Below are 16,310 nucleotides of genomic sequence, written 5' to 3' on the forward strand. Positions count from 1 at the left end.
TACTGCTGATGTACCATTTGTGTCAGAGGAATAACTTGAAGGCAGCACAATCCGCAATCCTTGCAATCCTGGCATGCAAGCCAAAAATTATTTTGGTTTCTTCTTTTCAGTATGCCATCTGTCACTTGTACAATATGTAGTAATGGCTGCCAACATGGACTGCTTTAAAAGGGGGGTTAAGACAAATTCATGTGAGAATTCCCCCCCCCCCCAATACAGTCAGGCAGTGTAGGAACCTGTTTTTTAAATATAGGGAAATTGCAAGAGCGGTTTACAATCCGGCATGTGAAACCTGTGTAAAGGGGGGGAGGGGGAATGGTACTGCTCAAGCACCAGGAGTATGAAAAGGGACACTCTGGATTTTGTCCATGGAAGTTACTCAAGTGAATGTAGTTTCAGTTACGTTTGGAATCATGAAAATTACTGGCCACCTTAAATACCAAATGACATGGTTTTTTTCTTCTAGCCAACATGTTAGAACGGTTCAAGATCTACGAAGAAGCCTGGACTAAGTACCCAAGGGGACTAGTTCCAAGAAGACTGCCATTGAACTTTTTGTCCGGTGAGTTTCATTTTGGCAATTAGGAGAATGAGTTACAAGATTAGAGTGCCTCCTTTTCTTGCTGCATCACCTTGTTATTAGCCACCTAGAAATTGCATCAAAATTTTGCTTTCTTTTAGCCAGCTTTAAACATTAGAAAGCATAGTTCCTAATTCCTGATTACTTTTCATATCCTGTCTCTATACTGCAGCTTTTCCCAACCTGTTGCCCTTTAGCTGTGTTGGATTCTCAACTCCCATTAGCCTGAGCCAGCACTGCCATAAGTCAGGGTGATTTGATCATTTAATTTCTATACCACTTAATATATTTAAAAATATCTCTTAAGCGGTGTACAAAAAGAAGCAACAACATATAACCCAAACAAAATATTACAAAAATACACAGTTACAAAATGTTTACATATAAAAATGTTACATTAATACAGAGTTACCAATATTTAGAAATCAATGCCAGCTCATTTTCCTTCTTACACACCATCCTTCTCGGCCTCTGGGTTCTCACCCAGGGTCTAGCATGATAGGAGTTGTAGTCCAAAACCTCTGGAGCATACCAGGTTGGAGAAGACTGATCTGTTGTTAGAGTCACAGGTGCTTCAATCGGGGCATTGTTGAAGTGATTGGCAGAGTTGTGTTCCGGTTCTCCACCCCATAGAAATGTAGAGACAAAGAGGGAAGTCCATGCACTGCAGGAGATATTAATCTTCACCTTAATTTAGCCTAAGAAAGAGAGTGATTAATGTAGCACTTCATTTGACTTAAACTTTTTTTATTTGCCAGCATACAAAGTAACATTTGTGACATTTTTCTTGTAGGTGAAAAATTTACGGAATGTTTGGATAAATTTCTGAGGATGAATTTCAGCAAAGGCTGCCCACCGGTCTTCAATACTTTGAGATCACTATACAAAGATAAAGAAAAGGTCATTATAACATCTGTGTGCTTTGCTTTTTAATGTTCTCTTAGAAAAGTCCATCAGACACTAATGTTTTCTTATGCTGAACAGGCCTATCTGGAACCTAAAAACTTCTGTAGAGATTCACAATAATGTCCTTTATGAATGTTAATTTTCATAGAACCAGGTTAAGGATGTAAATTTGTTGGGGATGGAAAGACTCTGGGTAAGGCAAGAACAGATACAACAATTTCGTTCCAGGATCCCTACAATATTCATGGGCCAAAATCTCTTTACTGCCAGTGTGTTTGCAGCTTCCCCAGAGGGCCCTGAATGCATTCCCAGTCTGGGATGTAATCAAGCAGTATATGTGTGCATCTGAAATATGAGTACTTGTGAACTGACTGAGCCCCTGTGTATAGGGAAATAGAATATAAGCTATAAAACAGACCTCTTACATGCTGAAACTTAAATGATGATCATGATGGGCTAGTTTCGCAAAGCTATGATACGTGTTTTGTAGGACTAGGTAATTTATTCTTGGATTACAAGTTAGGCTTCTGTTGAGGGTCTGTGGTAAACTACTGATTAATGTCATACCTTGAAAAATGCAGTGTAAAGTAACTGGTGTTAACCTATCGGCTGCAATTAAACCGTGAAGTATTTTCTAGAAATAGGTTCAAGATCTGGAAGCTCCTTTGTCAAATATGGGGCCCTAGTTGTTAGCCTAGTGGCAAGAGAACGATTTAGAAGGATTTAGTCCACTTTGTGGGATGTTTGGCTGCGGCCTAGCCCATCACTTCTTGCGTAGGAAGTAAAGCAACCCTCCTGGAAAAGTAGTTACTGACCAAACTCTTATGTGGACAGAACACTTCATTCTTCCAATTCTGATTTATACTTCTACAGTCATACCTCGAGTTGAAGTAACTTCGGGATAAGTATTTTCGGGTTGCGCGCTGCGGTGACCCGGAAGTAACAGAGTGTGTTACTTCTGGGTTTTGCCGCTTGCGCATGCGCAGACGGTCAAAATGACGTCATGTGCAGAAGCGGCGACCCGTGCGGACGCGGGTTGCGTTCGCTTCTGGATGCGAACAGGGCTCCGGAACGGATTCTGTTCGCATCCAGAGGTACCACTGTATTTATGAAGTAGGACTTTATGGAGATGGGTTTGACTCTGAATTTGCAGTCTGCTGAATTAAACTACTAATAGGTACTTTATTTATTTGTTGTCTTGTGTCTATAGGTGGCAATCATAGAAGAGCTAGTGGTAGGTTATGAAACCTCTCTGAAAAGCTGCAGATTATTTAACCCAAATGGTGAGTGCCACATGTTATATTACTATTCTGTAGCTAGGAATAAGCTCCTAAAGAAAGCGGATGGGGTGGAGAATAGGCATCAAACAATCCATGTAGCCTGGTTTGCACCTGCACCTGCACCTCCCATACCTGTTCCTGCCCATAGTTTCCTCTATCACAGGCTTATCTAGTCTTAGGATCATTTGAACTCAGGGTGTGCCATAGCCGATAGCCTTACATCATATGGGTAGAGCCATGTTTGGGCAGCCAAGCTCATTCTGCTCCATGCTTAAATGGCAGTGGCTTAAATGAAGGGTTGTATCACTCACATATACTCACATTCAGCACCCTTTCTCCATGCGGCCATGATGCAGCTGAGCGGTGGAGCTGCACCTGGTGACTTGGGCCTGCCCTTCATTCCTATGTTAGAGCTGCAGCTTCAACACAGAGTCCTCAGCCCAGCTCACATTAAGATGTGAAGTGTACTTTGTAGAATACCTGGGTACTTTGTAGAACACCTCTAGTTAAGTTATATAACCTGGTATATAAAGGGGAAAATGAGAGTATGAGCATGAAATGGAATAGTTTAAACCATCTGTATCTTAATAAGCTTCACAGACCAGTCCACCCCCTTTCTATATAATATCTTCTCAGCAGTCAGTAGCAAATAGCATGCCATTGGGTTTTTCCTTGTGCAGCTTACTATAAAATGGAAAGGGAAAAAAACCCTGTGAAATTTCCTCCAAATAGATGACGGTAAAGAAGAACCTCCAACGACTTTACTCTGGGTCCAGTACTACTTGGCACAACACTATGACAAAATTGGGCAGCCATCCATAGCTCTGGAATATATAAATGCTGCAATAGAAAGCACACCCACCTTGATAGAACTCTTCCTTGTGAAAGCTAAAATCTATAAGGTAACTCTTTTTATTATTGCAGCAGGCTTTTGCCATGTAGCACTACCCTTCTTGATTCTTTTTCTTCCTTGTATTTGGAGAAGGAACAGATGATTTGGCTGTTGGTCAGGGCTCATAAGAGCATAAAGAACCCTGCTGGATCAGCCCCAAAGCCTCTCTAGTCCAGCTTTTTGTTTCCCAACCTGATGCCTCTGGGAAGCCCACAAGCTGGACATTTGGGCAAAATTCCTCTCCTGATACTGTTTCTCAGCACTTGAAAATCAGGGGCATGTTACCTCTGCTCCTGGAGGTAGTATATAATCATCATAGCAGTGTCTGGCACAGAACTTCAGTATCTGGGTTGTTGTTGTTGTTTTCTTTTTTAAAAATCCAATCTCTGCTACCATCCATACAGCTGTTGCTAGCACCAGTTGTTCTACTCATCATGGTTGTAGAGAAGAACTTGGAAATGTGCCTGACAGGGATTGCAAGTCAGAAGAGAACTTGGCTGCTCTTTGTTATAGAGTGGGACTTCAGTGTATCATACAGCATGCTATCTATTACTTTTTTGCTCTATTGGCCAATGATACCTGGTCTCCTGGTACTTAAGCCATGCATTCAGATACCAATTTTAGAGGATCTGGATGCATTTCCCAAAAAAGAAAAAAAAGAAGGATAACTGGTTACTAAATAAGAAAGGATGGCTTAGATGATCTAGACCAGGGTTCCCCAAACTTGGGTCTCCAGTTGTTGTTGACTACAATTCCCATCATCCCTGACCACTGGTCCTGCTAGCTAGGGATGGTGAGAGTTGTAGTCCAAAAATAGCTGGAGACCAAAGTTTGGGAAGCCCTGATCTCAACCAAGGGTAGCCAGTGTGGTGCCCTCCAGATATTTTAGAATACAACTGCTGTCGGATGATAATGGTTGTGCATGATAATGGTTGAAGTCCAGAGCATCTGGAGGACACCATGTTGGCTAACCCTGATTTAAGTTATAATCCTATGCACAGTTACTTGGGAGTAAACTCCCTAGAGCATTTTGACCTTTGTTTCAGAGTAAACATAATTGTATTGTTAGGGTTGGGAATGGTTTTCGGCCTGTTTTAATGAGGAGCAGTACCGAGTATATTACTTGCACCTTTCTTACTTTTATCTTTTCATTGAGTTGAATCTGGCAAACTGCAGTTTACTGCATTTATCCAGCTTACTTTTGTCTTGTCTTTTCAAGCATGCTGGAAACATAAAAGAAGCTGCAAGATGGATGGATGAGGCTCAAGCTCTGGACACAGCGGACAGGTTTATTAACTCCAAATGTGCAAAGTACATGTTGAAAGCCAACTTGATAAAAGAAGCAGAAGAAATGTGTTCCAAATTTACAAGGGTTTGTTTGGCTTACTGTACTTTTTAGCTTACTGTGCTCTTTGTAGGCCATTGCTTTGAACAGCCCTGCATATTCAGTTACAGATAGATAGCCGTGTTGGTCTGCCATAGTCAAAACAAAAAAAATTCTTTCCAGTAGCACCTTAAAGACCAACTAAGTTAGTTCTTGGTATGAGCTTTCGTGTGCATGCACACTTCTTCAGATACCTGACCCTGCATATTCAGTTATTAAAAAGAGTTTTAGGGGTTACTTGGATGCCAAAGCATGGGATAAAAGTATGTAAGTAAATCAGTGTCTGAATTGGGGGTAACTAGCCCCTCCAGGTGGTTCAGACTGCAACTCCCATCAGCCCAAGTTATCATGGCCAACAGTCAAGGCTGATGGGAGTTGTAGTTCACAGCATCCAGAGGTCACCACAGTTGACTACTCCTGGCCTGAAGGAAATTGTTATTGTCATTAAAGTAAAGCATTTCAGTTTCTAAATGAGGTTTTCCCTTTTATAAACGTTGACTTTCCTACCTGTCCCCCAGTCACAGCAACAAAGCAGTTCAGCGTGTACTAGAATGCCACTTTTGACCTTCTTGCACATTCAAATTTTTGAAATTCACATTTGGACACAATATTGATGTGTTGTTTCTTGTCTGTTGCACTTGACTACAATGTTGGCCATACTATGTAAGCATGTTTTTCTTGCTGTAAGAAAGACGAAAACGTTTTTTAGAAATACCTTTCAGAGTCAAAATATTGCATATCCTTTTTAGTTAACTGTATATTTATAAGCTGAATATTTGTAGCAGCTTGCCTTGTATTTATTTATTTTTTCTAATTTTTCCTTTCTAGGAAGGGACTTCAGCAGTGGAAAACTTGAATGAAATGCAGTGCATGTGGTTCCAGACAGAATGTGCCCAAGCTTATAAAGCAATGAATAAATTTGGAGAAGCACTTAAAAAATGCCATGAAATTGAGAGAGTATGTACCTGATGACCAATTTAATATTTCTTAGTGGTCCATTCTCGGGATTCAAGTATGACGAAGCTCTTAAGTGTATTGTTCTGAACCTCAAGAGTATCTAAACATGGGCTGTGCTTTATCTCTCATTATACTGCTTAAGGCCATAATTTATAATGCATTCAATTCAGACATAACACCAAAATATAGTTTGATGATGGAGAAGAATCTGTGGGACCGTACGTTCCATTTCCCTATTCCCCTGTCACATTCAGGTTTCCTTCCCCATGTTTTTGGTTTCGCTAACCCGAGCTTACCATGACATTTGAATTAGCAAAGTACGGTTACCACAGTTTGCAGACCCACTTCAAACCTTCTTTGGAATCAAAGACATCATTTAGATAGCATGAAAAACTACAGAAAAGAGGAGGGAGAGCACATGAGCCTATAGGAAATACTCCTCATTTGCCAAACTGTTTTTTGGAATTGCCTCTGATTTAACACTAGTTTTTGAAATACGTTCCAATGTAAGACTGCTGTATGCAGTGCTTGCATAATGCCGTATCTAATTTGGCCTTCAGAGTCGCAGAGGTTCAGTCCTGGCTTGCTATGAGAGAGCCTTTTGAACTAGAGATACCAGGGACTGAATCATGACTTTCTGTCTGGGTTGTGCATGATTTATCACTGAATTATGGCCTCTTTATGCTAAATTTTGGGTTCTGCTCAATTGTGTTATCAGTGATTCTGTTTATAGTTCTGAAGTTTAGTTTTGGAACTTTTCTCATTGTACTTCCCCATGCTTACTAAATAACATGATATTTTGTTAGCATTTTGTAGAAATCACAGATGACCAATTTGACTTCCACACATACTGTATGAGGAAAATCACGCTTCGATCATATGTGGACTTGTTGAAGCTAGAAGATGTACTTCGACAGCACCCATTTTATTTTAAGGCAGCAAGAATTGCCATAGAAATATACTTGAAGCTTCATGATAACCCTCTGACAGATGAGAACAAAGAGCATGAGGCTGACACAGGTAGAAGTTGCTTCTAGTATTTTATGGCTCATTTCTCATGCAATGTTAAACCGCACTTTAAAATAAACTATGGTTTAACACACTCAAGCTCCTTGCTCCTTCCCTGCTCCTCACTGTGCCATGTGGGAAAGGAAACAAGCCAGAATCTGGCCGGTCGTAATGATTGTGGTTTGTTTGGAGGAACAGAGATTGGCCTTTGCTCATGGTTTGTTGGAGAGAAACAAACCATGAGACCAAGTTTGCACATCACAAAGCAGTCTTGTTTCCCAGCTTGTTTCCTCCACAGAGCAGCATAGCCAGGAGCAAATGAGGAGTTTCTAAACAAATGAGGAGATTCTAAACTATGCTTTTGTATATTGTCCTTTTGTGTCATTTCCATTGCCATGAGACACAAAATTGGTGGGGGGAGTTGTGATGCTGTAAAAGGTGCATGCTGTGCTATGCTTGCTTGTTTTTTTGTATTTTTTTAATAAAAAAACCAGGTCAAAAATTTAAATATATAGCTTACAGTTTAAGGAGTTGCAGTGTTATATATTGGCCATCCAATAACTTTTTTTAAACATCCTAACTATACATTCACATGGACTTCATGTTCTGAAAATGTACAAATTAAGGGTTCTGCATATTCTCTTGATCTTCTGGGATAAGTTACAAAATGTATATTGTGGCAATCCAAGTAGTTCTGGGTGAAGCTGCATTATAGATAAGCCACTATGCCTTTTCTAATGGAAGTCATCCAGGTTTGGGCCATGATTTGGAATTTTAGAAGACTTGTTTAAAAAATGGTATTAATAACCTGAGCTGCAAGAATCTAGGGTTTGTTATTTTTAAGGAATCGTTCTATTCATAATCAACAAAGTATTTTTTCTGTACAGCAAATATGTCAGATAAGGAGCTAAAGAAGCTACGTAATAAGCAGAGGAGGGCTCAGAAAAAGGCTCAGTTGGAGGAGGAGAAAAAGAACGCTGAAAAAGAGAAGCAGCAACGAAACCAGAAAAAGAAGAAAGATGACGACGATGAGGAAATTGGAGGACCAAAGGAAGAGCTTATTCCTGAAAAACTAGCAAAGGTATTGAAACATGGGAATGTAAATTGTGTTTGAGCAACCATTTACACAGAACTATTTGAAGAGACTCCCACACAAAAGCATATCACTCTAAAAGTGACTCTTGCATGCTGACTCAATCACAAGTAGCAGCTTCTGTCAGGGCATTTTCACAGTTGTTTTGTTGCACTGAAGAATGAAACCAGAAACAGCTGAATCATTTGTGCTTCTTCAAGTGCTTTGAATATGAACTGCTTCTTGGGGCAGATGAGATTCTCTATTTTTTAAATACAGCATTATTTTCTTTCTTTTTTTAAAAAAGCAGTTTGTATTTGAAGTACTGGAGGAAGTGCTTTGACAAAACCCAAATCACTTTATTCAGGCCCTTCAACTGCATTAGGGAGTTCCCAAAGGGAACTGATGTTGGGACTTTGGCTGTGCATGGTGCGCTCCAAGCAGCAGGACTTCAAAGCATCTTGCAAAGGGTATTGCAGACAGCAGCTGTCAGCTGATTGGTGTTGTCTGTAAACTCCTTTTTGGCTCAGCTTCAACTTTACCTGCCTCATATATAGCATCATGTAAGTGGGCATGCCTCTGTGAAGATGAGTTTGAGGGCCAAATGTTGTGGTTTATCAGCATTTGAATTGGGTCCATATAAGAACACATACACCTGTTTTATCTGGGATGTATGAATGAAGGCCTTATATATTGTAAGGAACCCAGTATAGAGATAATGCACATTTGCTCCACCTGTGTAGCCCAGGCCTTAGTGACAGGGATATCTAGTACCAGGAGGCCAGATTTTGCTTAAAACCACAAGATTTGTGTGCAATGCTTTACTTTTGCCTGTAGAAATGAATAGCAGCCATTTACAAGGGATATGGACTGTATTTGTGGCCAGGAGTAAATCTGCTCCTTTCCTCTACTGACATTGGGCACTAAGAATGAAGTTCTAGTTTCTTCATTGGTGTTTGTCAGGAAAAGCAGTGTTTCTGTCTGACAAGTGTTCTTCTGAAAATTCCTCTTGCAACTTTTTCCTGTTTTGTCACCAAAAAAAATATGCATGTTTAGGTTGAAGCTCCTTTGGAGGAAGCTATTAAGTTTTTAACTCCGTTGAAGAACTTGGTGAAGAACAAAATAGAAACCCATCTTTTTGCCTTTGAAATTTACTTCAGGAAAGGTAAGTGGAAGGTAGAATGAAGTGGAAACACACCAGTGTACAAAAGCAAGAGTCATGCAGATGTTAGAAGGAGCAGGAGTCAAGTCTTCCTGTTTTCTTCCATACCAGACTGGGCCTTCAGATGGAGTGTTCAGACACCTTCCCCACTTGGGTATCAGTTGTAATGAGTTGCCGTTATTTTCTTAGGAGTTCTTTTTATAAACAAAGAATCCTCTTGTAAGTTGAGAACCCTGCACAAAAGGAAACCATGTTTCAGAAGATTACAGATTTTTTCTCTTGCAGAATTGTTTTATGCATTGTTTGTGATTGCCAAGAGCTTGAGGACTCCATTGGCCCTAAGGTGGTCTATATCAACAAATTTTGATTGTCAGAACTGACAGTCTGGAAGAAATGTTGACGTCCGGTATTTAGATTACATTTTGAAAAAAATCTAACTCTCTCACTGCTTGGCATTTGGTATGCAAGCTAAAAGGCATTGCTGCCTCTTGTAGTATGTCAGGTTTATGAGAAAAAAATAGTAATCTTTATAAAGCCAATAACTTTCCAGTATTAGCCATATAAATAAAAAAAAGAATTTCCTAAACATACCGTATCATAGTTAAACTATTTCACGAAGCTAAGTCTTGATCCAAAGGCCCTGTACACATGGGGACACCCAGCCAGATGAGTGGGGTATTATTATTATTAATAATAATAATAATAATAATAATAATAATAATGCAGTCATAATAATAATGGAGCGTTTCCCCCCCTACATAGCTTTCCAGTCCAGCAGCTTGTCACAGTCACTAAACAAATGCCTTTGGGAAGCCTCCAAGCAGGATCTAAGTGCAACAGCACTATCTGTGTTATCAGACACTGTTTATAATGGTTCCCCAACTTCTAGGAGAAGCCTTTAGAAGGCAGGACTGCTGTGCTAGAAAAGCTTCAGCTCACTAGCAGAAATGTTTTCCATTTGCACGAGAGGCTCTTTAGGTCCAAGCCAGCTTATTTGGTTTCATAGTTCCCAGAACTCACTGCATTTAAGTTGAATAAAACTTCTTAAATTGGTATATAGGTTGCATGACCACAACATACCCCTCTGCTGAAAATGTAGAACCTATAAACATAATGACCTTCATCTCATTTATTCTAAGCATTATAATTTCAAATGTAATTATCTTGATCATAACATCTAAAGTATAATGAGCCTTTCTGTTGTATTTATTTTCTGAGTCTAATTCCCTAGTACATTAGAACATCTTGTGCTAATTTATTTTGTCTCCTGCAGAAAAATTCCTCCTTATGCTGCAGTCTGTGAAGAGAGCATTTGCTATTGACCCTAGTCATCCATGGCTCCATGAGTGTATGATTCACCTCTTCAGCAGTGGTATGAACCTAGCAATCATAATTCCAGACGCTATTATAATCATACCTTATACCTGATAAAGACTCTGAGCAGTTTACTCAAATACAAACAGCAAAATTGATTACATTTTCTGATTTGTTTTGATATTTCTTTAAAAGGAGTGCATGGATCTGTCCAGTTTCTCTCTCTCCTCCCTCAGTTTATCTTTCAGTTACTGCATAATACTTGCAAGTTTAAAATGCCTGGTTCAGTATGCTACCTTTTATCATTATGGGCCTCTTCAGAGAAGGGAGGAAATTGCACAATACTAGGGTGTTGTTGTTTTTTTAGAATCAATATGTTGACGAAATACATGAGCAGTAAAGAAAAGAATGGCTGGGATTGGGGTGGGGCAGTGTTCTTGGAGATAGACAAAATGCAGGAAAGCTCTGCCCACAACTCTGTTTGGTTTCTCATTGTAAAGCAGGGCTTATCTACTTCCAAGTAATTATCAAATTTCACCCTGGAGAACCAAAACTTGTCAGAATAAACAGCACTGAACTAGACAGACCATTTCTGTCACTCAGTATAAAGTACAGTGGTACCTTGGTTTAAGAACAGCTTAGTTTATGAACAACTTGGATTAAGAACGCTGCAAACCCAGAAGTAGGTGTTTTGGTTTGCGAACTTTGCCTTGGAAGCAGAACATGTTTCGCTTCCTGTTTAGTGTGTTCCATTTGTAAATTGAGTCCCCCGCTGCTATGGGAAAGCGCGCCTTGGTTTAAGAACCTTTGTTTTAACAACGGACTTCTGGAACGGATTAAGTTTCCGAGCACAATTCAAAGTGTTGGTTCTGACCTTTAAATCCCTAAAGGCCTCAGTATACCTGAAGGAGCATCTCCACCCCCATCGTTCAGCCCGGACACTGAGATCCAGCACCGAGGGCCTTCTGGCAGTTCCCTTATTGCGAGAAGTGAGGTTACAGGGAACCAAACAGAGAGCCTTCTCGGTAGTGGTGCCTGCCATGTGGAACGCCCTCCCTTCAGATGTGAAGGAAATAAGCAGTTAGCTTCTTTTTAAAAGACATCTGAAGGCAGCCCTGTTTAGGGAAATTTTTAATATTTAATGCTGTATTGTTTTAGCCGCCCAGAGTGGCTGGGGAAACTCAGCCAGATGGGTGGGGTATTAATACTACTACTACTAATAATAATAATAATTAGTTCATAAACCAAGGTACCACTGTAGTTCATGAGTTTAAATGATTGATTTTTAAAAAAATAAAATAAAGCAAGCATATTGAATTAAGTGTCTCCCATTCTGCTATAAATTCAAAACTACTATTCACTTAACTCTGACAGGCCCATCTTGGGGCTTTAATAGAAGAAGCAACTACAATCTTTAATAAGTGTATTAAAGCATAACGTATTCTGCAGCAGTTAACTGTGTTTTCTAACATTACAGTTTCTGAAAGCAAAGATCTACCAGAAACAGTTAGAACAGTGTTGAATCAAGAAATGAATCGGCTTTTTGGTGCAACTAATCCAAAGAACTTCAATGAAACTTTCCTTAAACAGAACTATGATTCACTACCACACAGATTATCTGGTATGTAATTTGTTGCATATTCCAAGTTTATCTTGTCAGTTTTTAATTTTGCTGCCTAGTAATGTACCACTCTTGGTCCTACATGTGAGATCTTGTCTACCTACCATACCAATTGCATTCATGCCAGTTTATGGCAAGACGGCTTTCATCAATCCAGAAACATTAGAATGTATTTCTTTCAAAAGTCAAGAGTCAGGATACTAGAGAAAAGGTACATGTTCAGTTTTATGTGAGGGATCAAATGTTTGAATGCTCTCTCATATTAAAAATAAACATCCCTGTGCAAATTTTTTCTTTTTAATCAAGTTTAGTGACTTGAAACCCAGTATTACACTGCTGCTTATTTCCATCTTAGAGCTGGGATGTCTTGACTGTTCCATTGCATAACAGATATACAGACTCATAATATTATAATTCTAGTGTTTCAGATTTTTTGAACTAATTCTTCATAATGAGGTGGTTGAGCAAAGGAGGTGGCATAAACAAATGACTTTCACAGTTGCTGTCACAGGTTCAGCAAAAGTAGCACAAAGACGAGCTAGACCTTAAAGTAATGCAATTAAAATCCTACCTTTAGCAGTTAAGCATAACTAGTTAATGAGAGGAGTGTTTTGTAGTAGGCAGTTATCAAAGTAATGGGATATTGGTATTATGATACTAGTTTTAGTAAGATAAGTTATATAGTCTTACCCAGTAGCAGGTTGATGATTCTTTCATAACATATGTAAAGGAGGCTTTGAAAGCATTGTACATGGTAGATTCTTAGACTGTGTAATGGTAACAGTTTACCATTTTTTTAAAAGGCTGCCTGAATCTTTTCTATTACTTGACATTAAGCCCTGGGTAGCAATCTGTGTTTGATGTTATTGCAGTTAGTCCCATTTATAAATTTTCCAAACAACAATAAGGCAAAATTAGCAACTTTGCTTTTGTTTCTTTGATTAGGTTATCTCTTACTGTCAAGTAAGAAATTGCAGTTAAAATGTAACCTTTTTAGGTTGTGATCTCTCAGTGCTGCATGCACATTTCCATATTTACAAATAGAGGCTTGGATCCTGAATTTCTCTAAACGGACAAATCCAGTTGGTGGAAATGCACCCCAGCCCATGGTGTCCCTTGTGCTACGAAGACTTCGTGCAAAGTTAGGACCTAGAAAACTGTCATATACTTTTGGTCCATTTAAGCAGTTGCTATGCCATTGAGTTAAAACCCTTCACCTTCGGGATCCTCCAGAACTTCTGCCACTTCAGTCAGTGGGAGCTCCTGCTCAATTGAAAGCCATTCCATTCATAGAACACTTTAGAGACAAGTAATAGGGTTTATAGAGCAAAGTGGAGGGAGAGTTAGTAAGCACTTCATTTCCCATTCCATACACCAGACCAGGGTATAAGATTCCTATCTTGATCCTAAACTCATTGGCTTTGCTGCAATTACCCACATACTCAGGCCTTATTCTACCCAAAGGGCACATCAAGTTTACAAAATGGAAATGCCCACTTGCAAAAAACAGATTGGCCGCATCTGAAAGTAACTTTAAGAGATCACAGCCTTTTTGTTTCAGTTTTATGATTAACTGAATGACTTCCCCTCTCTCCTAGCTGCCAAAATGGTGTATTATTTGGATTCTACTAGCCAGAAAAGAGCTGTGGAGCTGGCAACTTGCCTTGATGAATCCCTCACAAACAGAAATCTTCAGGTAAATATGTCTGATATACAGAATGATTTATTATCTTAGCATCAGATGTACCTTTTCCAAATGATACAACAAACCCTTGGTTAAAAGAGCTCTGCAGTTAGTGGAACTTGTAATATTTAATAAAATCTCTAGGGAGCAGAAAAAGCATCCTTTTCATAGTATTCTAATGTAAGGTAAGAAACATGTAAATATTAAACATTCAAGCAAGAAAATAATCTTTTAAAATAATGAAAACAGAACTAGCAGTAATGTGAATTGATACACAGGATCTGTTAAAAGGATTAACATTGTGTTTTCACATTTTAGACTTGTATCGAGGTATTGGAAGCATTGAATGATGGTAGCCTTGGAGACTGTAAAGAAGCAGCTGAAATGTACAGAGCAAATTGTCATAAGCTTTTCCCTTATGCTTTGGCTTTTATGCCCCCTGGATATGAAGAGGATATGAAGATCACAATTAATGGAGATATATCTGCAGAAACTGAAGAACTGGCCAATGAAATATGAACTTTTTTAAAGGAGTGGAATGATTTTGGACCGTATCTGGTGTATAATATTTTTGTCACGCACCTGCTGAATTGTTCTAACCTACACAGAATGGAAGGAGTAAAAATGGTTGCCTTCAAAGTTTTACTTTTTTTATCCTGCTGACGAGTATATAATATAAAGTAACGTATTACTGGATATAGGTGGCTCAGTTAAAAGAAAAACTAAGCACTGCTAAAATTGAAAAGTATCCTTTATCTACATACCCCATTTTAAACTAATTTATATGGAATCTGAAGGCTTAACACCCACTGGAGCAGGTGTGTGGCAGAAATATTACTTTAAATTTGTCTTGTTGAGATGACTATCTCAGACAGCAAAAATGCTGTTTTAGCACTGGATCCTTTTCACTGAGCACAAAGAGTTGTTGGGGCTTTAACATCTGACTGATTTTGATACAGAGATGATTCTACCCTTTGGAAGTATGCAATGTGAATCACTATTTGCAGACAAACCTGCAATACATATATAATGCTGTTGTAGAGACTGGGACTTAAAATATGAAGCAAAATAACGAAACATAAGGTGTTCAATTAGCTTGTTGTGTCTCCGAAATTCACTGCACGTGATCAGTTTGGTGTTCTTGCACCACAGTTTTTAAATGAAGGAACCAGTTAGAACATACTTTGTTTTTATTAAAATTTGAAAAGAAATCAACACTGCTGTTCAGGAGATGAGCATGATGACAGCATCATTTGGCTGTACATGTTAAAACTGTAATGCAAGAACCAAATGAAATTATGCACTGTGATGTGGCACCAACTCATTAAAAAGACAGCATGTATTTTTCACGTACAGTGAAAATATAAATGAACATAACTATGGCTTGAAAATTCAAAGAGGGGAACTCCTGACTTCCAATTTGTGACTGATCGAGAGACTAATTGTTTAAAACCTCAGCAGGCCTTGTTCATGTTATGCAGAAAAAAGTGCTGCAGTTTAGATACCTCTGGAACTTTTCCACAGTGTCACAGGTTTGTAATACTTGAAGCCCTACATTTCTAAGAATATATTTCTTGCTCAGTTGTTTCAGGCAAGCCCATGACTTTGTAACTTTTAACGGGCCCGAGATTTTTTTTCAATAACAGACAAGCTTCTTATTCCTGCAGTTACAGATGTAATTTCCTTTGTCAAACATAAGGTACCAAATATAATGCAATAAAATGTTTTGAAAAAGAGCTGTGTGGCTATAGAATTTGCAAACTGCTGTCGGAAGAGATGTAGTGTAACATGAATTACTTATAATAGCTTTTTGTTAGTGTTGGTGAAATCCCACAATGCATAATGCAGCAGTGCTTGGAGACACTATTTCCCCTTCCTGCCCCTCTTCTCCAATAAAGCTAACCCACAATGGCTGCTGTTGTGAACAGTAATTTGCAACTTGGCAGTAATGATTCCGTTCCTAGAGTTAATAGTAAATATCTGCAAAATACAACATCTTTATGAAGACTACAAATTTAAATGAGAACTTTTATAAGCTATGAAGTTTGGGATAAGAAATCTAAGGCACAGTGTAGAAAATGGTAAAAATAATTTGCAGTCTGAGAAACCTGACAGTTGACACTTCATGGTTTTCACTGTTGTACATCTCTTTAGAGAGATCATTACTCTTTCTGTGATAAGAAAAAAATGTTAAAGGAAAGTATTGACTTGTAATTCATCCAGAGCCTTGCCCTTTGGCATATATACATCTCTGAACAAAAGAAGTTTGTCATAACTTTGTGTTAACTGTACTACAATATTTTCATGGACTAATATTTCCAAGAAAATAATTTTGCTGTCTACTACTGAGACACTCTGCTACATTACATTCAAACCATGAGCTGAATATCATGCCTAGTCTGCAAATATTCAGTGTTACCTATCTGGAAACCTTAGTATCCTATGTGCTT

At 38.8% G+C, this 16,310-nt stretch overlaps 1 protein-coding gene across 1 annotated transcript in view; it reads left to right on the forward strand.

Annotated features, from left to right (window-relative positions):
- NAA15 (N-alpha-acetyltransferase 15, NatA auxiliary subunit) overlaps nucleotides 1–15,596 on the forward strand; it is a 34,107-nt gene extending 18,511 nt beyond the window's left edge. The window contains exons 8-20 of the mRNA XM_081926019.1: nucleotides 467–562; nucleotides 1,374–1,480; nucleotides 2,697–2,769; nucleotides 3,499–3,668; nucleotides 4,878–5,030; nucleotides 5,871–5,999; nucleotides 6,806–7,019; nucleotides 7,895–8,088; nucleotides 9,136–9,244; nucleotides 10,515–10,613; nucleotides 12,033–12,176; nucleotides 13,775–13,872; nucleotides 14,179–15,596. Coding sequence (XP_081782145.1) covers nucleotides 467–562; nucleotides 1,374–1,480; nucleotides 2,697–2,769; nucleotides 3,499–3,668; nucleotides 4,878–5,030; nucleotides 5,871–5,999; nucleotides 6,806–7,019; nucleotides 7,895–8,088; nucleotides 9,136–9,244; nucleotides 10,515–10,613; nucleotides 12,033–12,176; nucleotides 13,775–13,872; nucleotides 14,179–14,379 — 1,787 coding nt within the window. The 3' untranslated portion in view covers nucleotides 14,380–15,596. The remainder of the gene's footprint in view (nucleotides 1–466; nucleotides 563–1,373; nucleotides 1,481–2,696; nucleotides 2,770–3,498; nucleotides 3,669–4,877; nucleotides 5,031–5,870; nucleotides 6,000–6,805; nucleotides 7,020–7,894; nucleotides 8,089–9,135; nucleotides 9,245–10,514; nucleotides 10,614–12,032; nucleotides 12,177–13,774; nucleotides 13,873–14,178) is intronic.
- The last annotated feature ends 714 nt before the right edge of the window (nucleotides 15,597–16,310 follow it).

The sequence above is a fragment of the Podarcis melisellensis genome, assembly GCF_964234715.1.
Source record: "Podarcis melisellensis genome assembly, chromosome: 9".
Taxonomy (NCBI): domain Eukaryota; kingdom Metazoa; phylum Chordata; class Lepidosauria; order Squamata; family Lacertidae; genus Podarcis; species Podarcis melisellensis.